Below are 14,040 nucleotides of genomic sequence, written 5' to 3'. Positions count from 1 at the left end.
TGCAGCTAGTGACCTCTAAAACGCTCTGTGGGTGGCAATTCCTGCTACTGTGTTCAGTGCCGGAATCTGTATTTTTTCTTGATTTTAGTGTGTCACTAATAAACCCTGCGCGTCCTTTATCATTCTCTCAGTTAACCCGGACGTACAGCTTCTCCACCCCTACAAACCCCTGTGTCCACTCCTTCCACTTCAAAATTGTCTCTCCACACCAGGGCTCTTGTCCTTCAAGAACACTTCTTTTTTTCATCACCTCCCCAGCCGCTATCCACCCTGTGATGAACGGTTACTGTATTACTGTACCCTTATCATCATGTAAGGTGATGTCCCCTTTAAGACCGGGCTTGGAACCCTGGGGGATTCCGCCTCCTGCCCCACCCACCTGGGAGCCATATATAAGGGGCCGCCTTGTGGGCAGCACCCAGTTAGCACCCATCTCGGCACCAGGCTAGTTCTTAGCTTATTAAAACCTTCTTTACCGTTTTACTCTCTAAGCATCATTATTGAGGGTACAACAATTTAATAAGCTAAACTACATCAGGATGGACGCAGGCCTAAAACCAGAGAAGCTCAACCTGGAAGCACGGACACCGGAGGCAAAAGAAATTTTTAAATACTGGCTCCGATGTTTCGAGGCCTACCTGGACTCCTCAGAGACTCCCAACCTGGGGCCACGCAAGCTGCATGCCCGGGTGAGTCACAGAATCTCCGCCACACTCGAAAAGGCGACTACTTCTGAAGAGGGGGTCGAGTTACTCCACAAGCGGTTCGTCAAACCCATCAACGAGGTACACGCCAGGCACCTGCTCTCGACCTGCCGGCAGCGCTCGGGGGAATCGCTAGACAAATTTGTTGAAAAACATACCGCTCTTGCCAGGGACTGTGACCATCAGGATGTGACAGGGTGTGGTGGTATGTATTAGGGGTAATACGGTACACCAGGAATGCCGAGCAGCTATTGGAGGACAGATGCTGGATCCCGATTGGATCCTCCACCTACTGGGCTCCACCCAGATAGGAGGGATATAAGAACCTGGGTAATCCCCACAGCTGCATTCTGTGAGTGAGCTGCTGGGGAACGTGTCTGAACAAGTCTGCTCAATAAAGCCTCGATTTAAGTTCTTTACGTCTCGCCTCGTGTGTGATCGACGGTGCTACAATTTATTGAGCAGACTTAAAAAAGGAATATGGAGCTCCGGATCACACCGGAGTGCCTGCGAATCAGCCCCCACGCAGCAAACGCAACATCCGCGTTTAAACACTGGCTGGTGTGTTTTGAGGGATACCTCCGAACTGCCCCCGGCAGACCAACAGAAGACCAGAAGATGCAGGTCCTGCATTCCAGGGTGAGTCCCGAAATCTACTCACTCATCGAGGGCGCGGAAGAATTCCCAGAGGCGATCAACTTGCTGAAGGAGATCTACATTAGGCCCGTCAACCAGGTCTACGCATGCTACCAGCTCGCGACGAGACGACAAATCCCTGGGGAATCGCTAGACGATTTCTTCAACGCTCTAACGATCCTGGGACGAAACTGCAACTGCCCAGCGGTTACGGCGAACGAACATACGGACCTCCTGATCAGAGACGCTTACGTAGCAGGTTTGGCATCGTCGCAAATCCGCCAGAGACTTTTAGAGAAAGACTCTCTTGGACTCACAGAGGTACGGGCCCTCGCAGCCTCCCTCGACGTGGCCTCCCAAAACGCCCGCGCCTATGCCCCCGACCGCGCTGCAGCCCCTTGGGCTCCGTGGACCCCCGCCGCGACCGACCCCCCGGCAACCCCAACCCCTCCGCAAGCGTGCGCAGCCAGAATCCCAGACCACCCGGGGGGCCCCCGCTGCTACTTTTGCGGGCAGTCAAAACACCCCCGCCAACACTGCCCGGCCCGCTCGGCCACCTGCAAAGCTGCGGTAAAAAGGGGCACTTCGCAGCGGTGTGCCAGTCCCGTGGGGTCGCCGCTATCTCCGGGGAACAAATGGGACCACGGGCTCAACACTCCCAGCGACCCACGAGCAGCCAATGGGCGCCGCCATTTTGGACCCCGGACACCACGAGGGGGGGACGGGCGCCGCCATCTTCCTACCCACAGGCCGCGTGCGATCCATGGGAGCGGCCATTTTGTCCACCCCCGGCCGCGTGCGACTCATGGGAGCGGCCATTTTGTCCACCCCCAACCGCGTGCGATCCATGGACGCTGCCATCTTGGCTGACAAGCAAGGACCCCGGTGTGGCCGGCTCCACACTGCCTGAAGACAACGGTCTGATACACCAACCACGTTTGGCATCGGTCACCCTCGACCAGTCGCGGCCCCGGACGGTCCAGACGACAACGACAAAGGTGCTGGTGAACGGCAACGAAACGCCGTGTTTGATCGACTCGGGGAGCACGGAGAGTTTTATTCACCCGGAAACGGTAATTCAGCCAAGCACCCAAAAAATCTTCCTGGCGGCGGGGTCCCACTCCGTTGAAATCAAAGGGTCCTGCATCGCAAACCTAACAGTGCAGGGGAGAGAGTTCCAAAATTACCGGCTGTACGTCCTTCCCCACCTCTGCGCTCCCACCCTCTTGGGGTTGGACTTCCAATGCAACCTCCAGAGCTTAACATTCAAATTTGGCGGCCCTATACCCCCACTGACTATCTGCGGCCTCGCGACACTCAAGGTCGAACCGCCCTCCATGTTTGCGAACCTCACCCCGGATTGCAAACCCGTCGCCACTAGGAGCAGACGGTACAGCACCCACGACCGGACGTTTATCAGGTCCGAAGTACAGCGGCTGCTGAAGGAAGGCATAATCCAGGCCAGCAATAGTCCCTGGAGAGCCCAGGTGGTAGTAGTGAAGTCAGGGGAGAAGCAAAGGATGGTCGTAGACTACAGTCAGACCATCAATAGGTACACGCAGCTAGATGCGTACCCTCTTCCCCGCATATCCGACATGGTCAATCGGATTGCACAGTACAAGGTCTTCTCCACCGTGGACCTTAAGTCCGCCTACCACCAGCTCCCCATTCGCCCGGGTGACCACAAGTACACTGCCTTCGAAGCAGACGGGCGGCTATACCACTTTTTAAGGGTTCCATTCGGCGTCACGAACGGAGTCTCGGTCTTCCAACGAGAGATGGACCGAATGGTCGACCAGCACGGTTTACGGGCCACGTTCCCATACCTCGACAACGTCACCATCTGCGGCCACGACCAGCAGGACCACGACGCCAACCTCCGCAAATTCCTCCAGACCGCTAACGCCCTCAACCTCACCTACAACGAGGAAAAATGCGTGTTTAGCACCGACCGTCTAGCCATCCTGGGCTACGTAGTGCGTAATGGAGTGATAGGCCCCGACCCCGAACGCATGCGCCCCCTCATGGAGTTCCGTCTCCCCCACTGTACCAAAGCCCTGAAACGCTGCCTGGGCTTCTTTTCTTATTACGCCCAGTGGGTCCCCCAGTAAGCAGACAAGGCCCGCCCACTAATCCAGTCCACTACTTTTCCCCTGTCGTCAGAGGCCCGCCAGGCCTTCAGCCGCATCAAAACGGATATCGCAAAGGCCACGATGCGCACCATCGACGAGTCCCTCCCCTTCCAAGTCGAGAGCGACGCGTCCGACGTCGCTCTGGCGGCCACGCTCAACCAAGCAGGCCGACCCGTGGCCTTTTTCTCCCGGACCCTACACGCTTCAGAAATTCGCCACTCCTCAGTAGAAAAGGAGGCCTATGCCATAGTAGAAGCTGTGCGACATTGGAGGCATTACCTGGCCGGCAGGAGATTCACTCTCCTCACTGACCAACGGTCGGTAGCCTTCATGTTCGATAATGCGCAGCGGGGCAAGATAAAGAACGACAAGATCTTGCGGTGGAGGATCGAACTCTCCACCTACAACTACGAGATCTTGTACCGTCCCTGAAAGCTGAACGAGCCGTCCGATGCCCTATCTCGCGGCACTTGTGCCAACGCACAAGTGGACCGTCTACAAGCCCTCCACGAGGACTTCTGCCACCCGGGGGTCACTCGTTTCTACCACTTCATAAAGGCTCGCAACCTCCCTTACTCCGTCGAGGACGTCCGAACAGTCACCAGGAACTGCCAAATCTGCGCAGAATGCAAACCGCATTTTTTCAGGCCAGATAGAGCGCACCTGATAAAGGCTTCCCGTCCCTTTGAACGCCTCAGTTTGGATTTCAAAGGCCCCCTCCCCTCCACCGATCGCAACACGTACTTTCTTAATGTCGTTGACAAATACTCCCGCTTCCCCTTCGCCATCCCCTGCCCCGACATGACCGCGGCCACGATCATTAAAGCCCTCGGCACCATTTTTACCCTGTTCGGTTTCCCCGCCTACATCCATAGCGACAGGGGGTCCTCCTTCATGAGTGACGAGCTGCGTCAATTCCTGCTCAGCAAGGGCATAGCCTCGAGCAGGACGACCAGCTACAACCCCCGGGGGAATGGGCAGGTAGAGAGGGAGAATGGAACGGTTTGGAAGACCGTCCTACTGGCCCTGCGGTCTAGGAGTCTCCCAACTTCCCGCTGGCAGGAAGTCCTCCCGGATGCACTTCATTCTATCCGGTCCCTGCTGTGTACCACCACTAATCAAACGCCTCACGAGCGCCTCCTTGTCTTCCCCAGGAAGTCCTCCTCCGGAACGTCGCTGCCGACCTGGCTGGCGGCCCCGGGACCCATCCTGCTCCGGAAACATGTGCGGGCGCACAAATCAGACCCGCTGGTGGAAAAGGTACATCTACTCCACGCAAACCCGCAGTACGCCTACATGGCGTACCCAGACGGCCGACAGGACACGGTCTCTCTGCGGGACCTGGCGCCCGCCGGAGCTCCTCACCCCCCCTCCCAACACAAATCACCTCCCCCTCACTCCCGCCGGTGCACCCCACAGCCACCCCCTTCCCGGGGGGATCGGTCCTCCTCCCAGGCCCGTCCAGGAGTAAGGAAACAGAAGGGGACAGCGCGATGCTCCCAGAGTCGAACGGACCCGAGCCAACACCACCACCACCCGGGCTGAGACGATCGGAAAGGGCGACCAGAGCACCATCTCGACTCATCGAATCGACTTAAGATGTATATAATTCAGTGGCCCAGCAAAGCGGCATTGTTGTAAATAGTTAACGCTGCAAATCGGGTAAAATGTGAATAATTCGGTGGCCCAGTAAAAGCGGCATGATTGTATATAGTTCAATGGTTAAGGTACCGACCCTGTAAACCCCTACCACCATACCACCCACCACCCAGCAGGGTTCTTTTTTAACAAGGGGAGAATGTGGTGGTATGCATTAGGGGTAATACGGTACACCAGGAATGCCGAGCAGCTATTGGAGGACAGATGCTGGATCCCGATTATATCCTCCACCTACTGGGCTCCACGCAGATAGGAGGGATATAAGAACCAGGGTAATCCCCACCATTAAATTCTGTGAGTGAGCTGCTGGGGAACGTGTCTGAACAAGTCTGCTCAATAAAGCCTCGATTGAAGTTCTTTACGTCTCGCCTCATGTGTGATCGATGGTGCTACACAGGGGAAACCCATATGAACCTGCACATCAGAGACACGTTCGTGTCTGGCATCCGCGCGACCTACATTCGGCAGCGGCTACTCGAAAACGGGGCAAAAGACCTCCAGGACACGCTCACGCTCGCCTCCTCGCTGGAGGTGGCCCGACATAATTTGGGTACGTACCCCGTGGACTCTGCGAGCCCCACTCGGACTTCCTCAGACTCAACCACGTTACGGGCCTGCGCCTCGCGGCGACCCGCTCATCCTGGGGGCACACCATGCTACTTCTGCTGGCAGGGCCAGCATCCACGCCCATGCTGCCCAGCCCGCTCCGCGATCTGCAGCTAATGTGGGAAGAAGGGGCATTTTGCGAGGGTCTGTCTGGCCAGGCCCAGGGGCCAGAAAAACAAAGAACAGCCGGCCCGAAAATCAGGCTCTCAGGCCCGCAGCCCTAGCAATGCAGCTGCGCACCGACCAGACACGCCCCTTCTGACGCGTCATCCGCCTCGTGCGAATCATGTGAGCGGCCATCTTGTCGGCCGACCGATGGCGGCGGCCATTTTACGAGTCCGATTCGGCTGAGGTCTCGGACTACCCGCGAGTGGGAGCGATCACCCTCGACCAAACTCGACCGAAACATCTGCAGAACTCGATGATGAAGGTCCAAGTCAACGGGAGCGACACTTCATGCCTCTTCGACTCTGGGACATGGAGAGCTTTATTCATCCAGAAATGGTAAGGCACTGCTCCTTGCGCACCCATCCCGCGTCCCAAACCATAGCCCTCGCATCCGGGTCCCACTCAGTACAAATCATGGGGTACTATATCACGGATCTCTCGATCCAGGGCGCCAAATACACCCATTTCAAATTTTATATCCTCCCTCACCTCTGTGCCCCCCTGCTGCTCGGACTGGATTTGCAGTGCAGCCACCGAAGCTTGACACTGAAGTTCGGCAGACCCTTGCCCCCCCCCCTCACGGTATGCAGCCTTGCGACACTAAAAGTCGCACCCCACTCGCTATTCACGAACCTCACTCCCGACTGTAAGCCCGTCACCACCAGGAGCCGGCGGTACAGTGCCCAAGACATAACTTTTATCAAGTCAGAGGTCCAGCGTTTACTGGGAGAGGGAGTCATCGAGGCTGGCAACAGCCCCTGGAGAGCACAAGTTGTGGTAGTCCGGTCCGGGGATAAGAAACGGATGATCGTGGATTATAGCCAGACCATAAACCGCTTCACGCAGCTTGATGCGTACCCCCTTCCTCGCATAGCAGAAATGGTAAATCGGATTGCCCAATACCAAGTATTTTCCACGGTCGACCTCAAATCCGCCTACCATCAGCTCCCCATCCAACCAAAAGACCGCCCCTGTACTGCCTTCGAAGCAGCCGGCCGGCTCTTCCACTTCCTCAGGGTCCCCTTTGGTGTCACAAATGGGGTCTCCGTCTTTCAAAGGACGATGGACCAAATGGTGGACCAGTACGGTTTGCGGGCTACATACCCGTACTTGGACAATGTCACCATCTGCGGCCATGACCAGCAGGACCATGACGCAAACCTCAAAGTTCCTCCAGACCGCCTGAGCCCTTAACCTGACCCATAACGAGGAAAAATGCGTTTTTCACACAACCCAGCTAGCCACCCTCGGCTATGTCGTGGAAAACGGGGTCCTAGGTCCCGACCTCGACCGCATGCGCCCCCTAAAGGAACTCCCCCTTCCCCGCAGCCTTAAGGCCCCCAAACGGTGCTTGGGGCTCTTCTCCTATTACACCCAATGGGTCCCCAAATATGCGGACAAAGCCCGCCCACTGATAAAGACCACGATATTTCCCCCCTCATCTGAGGCTCGATTGGCCTTCAACCGCATCAAAGCCGATATCACCAAGGCCGCTATGCGCGCGGTGGACGAAACTATCCCCTTCCAGGTAGAGAGCGATGCGCAGACATCGCCCTGGCTGCTACCCTCAACCAGACAGGCAGACCAGTAGCGTTCTTCTCCCGAACCCTCACCGCCTCCGAGGCTCGACACTCTGCAGTCGAGAAGGAGGCACAAGCCATTGTGGAGGCTGTGCAGCACTGGAGGCACTACCTAGCCGGTAGGAGGTTCACCCTTGTCACCGACCAACGGTCGGTCGCCTTTATGTTCGATAACGCACAACGGGGCAAAATAAAAAACGATAACATTTTGAGGTGGAGAATCGAACTCTCCACCTACACGTACGATATCAAGTATCGTCCAGGGGAGCTCAACGAGCCCCAAGATGCCCTGTTCCGTGGCACGTGCGCCAACGTGCAGGAGGACCGCCTGCAAGCCATCCACAATGACCTCTGCCACCCGGGGGTTACCCGGCTCTTCCATTTTATCAAGTCCCGCAACCTACCTTACTCAACAAAGGAGGTCAAGGCCATGACCAGGACCTGCCAGATCTGTGCGGAGTGCAAACCGCACTTCCACAGGCCAGACAAGGCTCGGCTCGTGAAGGCCTCTGGGCCCTTTGAGCGACTAAGCGTGGACTTCAAGGGGCCCCTCCCGTCCACCAACCGCAATGTCTATTTCCTCACCGTTATCGATGAGTTCTCCCGCTTCCCATTCGCCATTCCCTGCCCCAACATGACCTCTGCCACAGTGATTAAGGCACTGCACAGCATCTTCACCCTGTTCGACTTCTCCGCTTATATCCACAGCGACCGGGGTACATCGTTCATGAGTGATGAACTGCGTCAGTATCTGCACAGCAAAGGCATTGCCTCGAGCAGAACGACCAGTTATAACCCGCGGGGAAACGGGCAGGTGGAGAGTGAGAACGCCTGGCCCTACGGTCGAGACGTCACCCAACTACCCGCTGGCAGGAGGTCCTACCCGATGCCCACCACTCCATTAGGTCGCTCCTCTGAACGGCCACAATTGAGACCCCTCACAACTGATTGTTTGTCTTCCCCAGGAAGTCTACCTCCGGGGTCTCGCTTCCACCTTGTCTGACGGCTCGGGGACCTGTTCTTCTCCGGAGGCACACAAGGAGCCATAAAACGGACCCCCTGATCGAGAAGGTCCGATTACTACACGCAAACCCCAGTTACGCCTACGTGGAGTACCCCGGTGGCAGGCAAGATACGGTTTCTCTCCGGGATCTGGCACCCACTGGTTCCCCCACAACAGATGCCCTTTCTCTCGCAGCTCCCCTGCAGGACCCGACACCCACTACAACACACCCCCTCCCGGCGCCACTCCCCGTTGATGGGCACCTACCGCACGCGCCCCCTAGCGCCCCCCCTTTACACACCCCGCCGGCGCCGGCACCACTACCCCCAGCCCCATCTATTCCTCCTGCGCCCCGATCCCCTACCGCGACCCGGACCAAGGCTCTGACCACCGTGCTCCCGGACGTACCCTCAACTAAGACGTCCGTGTCCGCCGCACCACCGCCCGAGCTGAGGAGGTCAATAAGGACGATCAGGCCACCGAGACGAATGGACTTTAAAAAATATATATATATTTATTAAAGTTTTTAACACAATTTTTCTCCCTTACAAATAACCACCTCCCCGTAAAAAAAAAAGAAACGAGAAATCGCGCGGAGCAAGATAGATACATGGCAAAATAGTATATTTGCATAGCTTTGTACACTGGCTCTCTCCCGTACGTGCCAGTTTCCCCGACTCTTCATGTTATCTCTTGCTCATCCACCCCCCCAGGCAGCTCCCCCTCCCCCCCCCCCCCCCCCTCCCCGGACGCCCCCCCCCCCTCTTCCCCCCCCAGGTTGCTGCCGCTGCTGACCGACCCTCCTCTAACGCTCCGCGAGATAGTGTAGGAACGGTTGCCATCGCCTGTAGAACCCCTGCGCAGACCCTCTCAAGGCGAACTTAATGCTCTCCAACTTTATGAACCCAGCCATATTGTTTATCCAGGCCTCCACGCTGGGGGGCTTCGCCTCCTTCCACATTAGCAAGATCCTTCGCCGGGCTACTAGGGACGCAAAGACCAGAATACCGGCCTCTTTCACCTTCTGCACTCCCGGTTCGTCCACTACTCTGAATATTGCTAGCCCCCAGCTTGGCTTGACCCGGACTTTCACCACCTGAGATATTGCTCCCGCCACTCCTCTCCAGAACCCCTCCAATGCCGGGCATGACCAAAACATATGGACATGGTTCGCCGGGCTCCCTGAGCATCTTCCACATCTATCCTCTACCCCAAAGAACCTGCTCAACCTCGTCCCCGTCAGGTGAGTTCTGTGAACCACCTTAAATTATATCAGGCTGAGCCTGGCACACGAGGAGGAGGAATTAACCCTACCTCGGGCATCCGCCCACAGACCTTCCTCGATCTCCTCCCCCAGCTCCTCCTCCCATTTACCCTTCAACTCTTCTACCAGCGCTTCCCCCTCTTCATTCATCTCCTGGTGTATTGCCGACACCTTGCCCTCCCCGACCCATGCGCCCGAGATCACCCTGTCTTGAATTTCTTGTGCCGGGAGCAACGGGAATTCCCTCACCTGTCGCCTTACAAAAGCCCTCACCTGCATATATCTAAAGGCATTTCCCGGGGGTAACTCAAACTTCTCCTCCAGTGCCCCTAGGCTCGCAAATGTCCCGTCGATGAACAGGTCCCCCATTCTTCTGATCCCCGCCCGATGCCAGCTTTGGAACCCCCCGTCCATCTTCCCCGGGACAAACCGATGGTTACCCCTGATCGGGGACCACACCGATGCTCCCATTGCACCCGTGTGCCATCTCCACTGGCCCCAGATCCTTAGCGTTGCCGCCATCACCGGGTTCATGGTATACTTTGTCGGCGAGAGCAGCAGCGGTGCCGTCACCAATGCCCCCAGACTCGTTCCTTTGCAGGACGCCATCTCCATCCTCTTCCATGCCGCCCCCTCTTCCTCCATAACCCACTTGCGGATCATCGACACATTTGCTGCCCAGTAGTAGCTCCCCAGGTTTGGCAGCGCCAACCCTCCTCGGTCCCTACTGCGTTCCAGGAACCCTCTCCTTACCTCGTGTGGGTCTTATTCGCCCACACAAACCGCATAATACTCCTGCCTACTCTCTTAAAAAAGGCCTTAGTGATCACGATGGGAAGGCACTGAAACACAAACAAAAACCTCGGAAGGACCACCATTTTGACCGATTGCACTCTACCCGCCAGCGAGAGCGGCAGCATGTCCCATCTTTTAAAATCCCCCTCCATTTGCTACACCAACCTCGTCAGATTCAGTTTATGTAGGGCCCCCCAACTCCTGGCTATCTGGATCCCCAGATACCGAAAGCTCCCCTCCGTCCTCCTCAGCAGTAGGTCTCCTATCCCTCTTTCTTGGTCCCCCGCTTGCAATACAAAGCGTTCACTCTTCCCTACATATTACGAGCTTATAGCCCGAAAACTCCCCAAACTCCCTTAGAGTCTGCATGACCTCCACCATCCCCTCTATTGGATCCGCCAGGTACAGCAACAGGTCATCCGCATACAGCGACACCCCATGCTCTTCTCCCCCTCGGACCACCTGCCTCCATTTATTAGACTCCCTCAATGACATGGCCAATAGTTCGATTGTCAATGCGAACAACAGGGGGGACAGGGGGCACCCCTGCCTCGTGACGAATGGACTTATGATGGCACTTCACCCCCGCCGGACTTTTTTTAAAACAGGGGGTGAATGTGATGAACGGTTACTGTATTACTGTACCCTTATCATCATGTAAGGTGATGTCCCCTTTAAGACCAGACTTGGAACCCTGGGGGACTCCGCCTCTGGCCACCTGGGAGCTGTATATAAGGGGCCTCCTTGTGGGCGGCACCCAGTTAGCACCCGTCTCAGCACCAGGCTAGTTCTTAGCTTCTTTACCGTTTTACTCTTTCAGCGTCGTTATTGAGGGTACAACACCCCCCCTCTCCCCAGGTGCTGTCTCTGTTGTATGGCTACATGGACTCCCATCAGCTGAATTGGTTCTTATACCGCAAGGACTTTTGCTTCTAGCTTTATGAGGCCTTCAATTGTCCGGCAAGGATGGCGATGGCTGGCAACTAAACTACACTCATGTAAAGAGGAGCTGGTAAAATGTTGTAGGTGTATGGAATGGAATGCGCCTGCACATATCGGTCAGCTGAGTTGTGCCCAGCATTGTTTTCTTTTAGCATGTTTTCAGTCTGTTACATATTTACCTGGGAAACGGTACTGACAGGCATCCAGTGACATTCTGTCTGACTATGTTTTTTGTTCAGCAGTTAGGGCTCCTGTTTCTGATGTGGAAGTTTTAAGTTTAATTTCTAATCCGAGGTCACGTTAGGTTTTGAATGAGTGAACATGACGTTGTTAAAACTGTGCAATATTGAGCCTGTTAATCTTTCCAGCGCTTGCATGCAATTCTCCCAATGCTAACAATGGGTGTGAAGATATAAAATAATACTGAATTACATCCTTTAGGAAGATGTCAGGATAGAACTGTCCTATAAAATGAAACAGCAGCGCAATTTACAGCGTTTACATTTAATATACAGAAGTGCCAACAAGGAGTGTGACTTTTTAAAAGTAGCAATGGAAAATCTATTGTGAATGTGGCGCAGGTCGCAAGAGTTGGCCATTCTTAAAAATGTGTCAAAAGTTTTGAAAAACACTCATCTACCGTACAATTAAAGCTACAGTCCCAAAATTTAGTAATCTTATATAAAAAAATACAACCATAAAGATAATAATCTGATATATTTTATGGGCTGGTTTAGCTCAGTTGGCTGGACATCTGTTTTGTGATGTGGAGCAAGGCTAACATTCCACTGCCTGGATTGAAGGCCTGCCTTCTCAACCTTGCCCCTCGCCTGAGGTGTGGTGATCCTCAGGTTAAATCACCACCAATCAGCTCTCCCCCTCAAAATGGCAATGCAGCCTGTGGTCACCTGGAACTATAACTACTTTACTGTAACAATATCAAAAAAGAACATTTGGGCAACTTCTTCTTGCCTCGGAAATGATGGAATAAAATACTATTGGTTAAAAAACGGACTGGATAAATAAATGCCTGTCGAAAAGGGATGCATGTTTTAGTTGAAGTATCCCTAAGGACAGTAATAGCTGATTTGGAAAGGCCGTACAATGCTGCTATGCACAGCATGATACTGAATAATTGTATCACAATGTGTTGTGATTGAAATACAATTACGATAATGGAAAAGAAAAGCAACATCCTTCACGCGTCTTCTTGTAATTTTGCCATGTTCCCTCTTCATCGAGATCAAACATCATAATCAGCTCTCTGCTGGGAGGACCAATGCTATCCCACAATGCCAGAGGCTGGCCGCACATGCGCAGTGAGCCAACCTGTAAACAAGGCGGTTGGGGCAGCGGAGGATGGTAAAGAAGCGCCTGACGGCTCTGTTTAGTGGTATCAATCGGAGGATGATAAAGCTCTTGATCGCACTTGCACTGCTTGCATACGTAGCCTGTGAGTACGAGATCCGCCTGTAGAATAAAGTCCGCTCACCTTCTTGCCACTCAGTCGCATTTTTTGAGTGCGAGAGGAAAGCAAGGTCTGGTTCCCAAAGGATGGCAGAGGGGGAGGGGCTGGAAGGTAGCGGGGTAGTAGGCAGAGGAGTTGGGGAATATGGGAAGGAATAGATGGCAATGGGTAGAGAAACGGATCGGCGTCTAAATAGGGAAAGTGGTTTGCTGGGCACAGGGTCGAGGGCAGGGGTTTGCAGGGTAGAAGGTACTGAGTTGTAGGGAGGGTACTTTAAATAGCATTATTAATTCTGGCCACCTTTTCCACTGTTAAGGGTATGTTGCTGGTTCAAATTTTCTATGTGTATGTTTGGGTAGAGTTTTTAGATTTATTGTCACGTACTGAGATACAATGAAAAGTATTGTTCAGTGGACAGTCCAGGCAGATCGTTCCATACAAGAAAAACATGGGATGTACGATAAATACATGTATAATTAAATACATAGATATAGACATTGGGTAAATGCTATAAAAGTAGAGACAATGCCCGGGTGATCAGTTCAGTCCATAAGAGGGCCATTCAGGACCCTGGTAATAATGGGGAACAAGCTGTTTTTGAATCTGTTAGTGTGTGTTCTCAGACTTCTAAATCTTCTGCCCGATAGAAGAGAGAATAACCTGGGTGGGAGGGGTCTTTGATTATGCTGCCTGCTTTCCCAAGGTAGTGAGAGGTGTAGACAGAGTCAATGGATGGGAGGCGGTTTGTGTGGTGGACTGGGCTGTATTCATGACTCTCTGTAGTTTCTTGTGGTCTTAGGCTGAGCAGGTGCCATATCAAGCTGTGATGCAGGCAGATAGGATGCTCTCTTTGGTGCATCTGTAAAAGAGTCAATGGGACATGTCGAAATTCCTTAGTTTCCTGAGGAAGTATAGGCGCTGTTGTGCTTTCTTGGTCGTATTGTGGGTGGACCAGGACAGATTGTTGGTGATATGTACACCTAGGAATTTGAAGCTGTCAACCATCTCCATCTCTGCACCATTGAAGCAGACAGGGTGTGTACGACACTTGAAATGAAAATCGCTTATTGTCACAAGTAGGCT

The 14,040-nt window shown here is 54.2% G+C and overlaps 1 protein-coding gene across 1 annotated transcript in view; it reads left to right on the top strand.

Moving 5' to 3' along the window:
• Window positions 1-12,814: 12,814 nt before the first annotated feature.
• uxs1 (UDP-glucuronate decarboxylase 1) overlaps window positions 12,815-14,040 on the top strand; it is a 158,111-nt gene continuing 156,885 nt past the window's right edge. The window contains exon 1 of the mRNA XM_072476675.1: window positions 12,815-12,942. Coding sequence (XP_072332776.1) covers window positions 12,849-12,942 — 94 coding nt within the window. The 5' untranslated portion in view covers window positions 12,815-12,848. The remainder of the gene's footprint in view (window positions 12,943-14,040) is intronic.

Source organism: Scyliorhinus torazame, chromosome 15 (assembly GCF_047496885.1).
Source record: "Scyliorhinus torazame isolate Kashiwa2021f chromosome 15, sScyTor2.1, whole genome shotgun sequence".
Lineage (NCBI taxonomy): Eukaryota > Metazoa > Chordata > Chondrichthyes > Carcharhiniformes > Scyliorhinidae > Scyliorhinus > Scyliorhinus torazame.
Note: the sequence above shows the minus strand (reverse complement) of the source record. Positions and strands in the feature narration are given on the sequence as shown.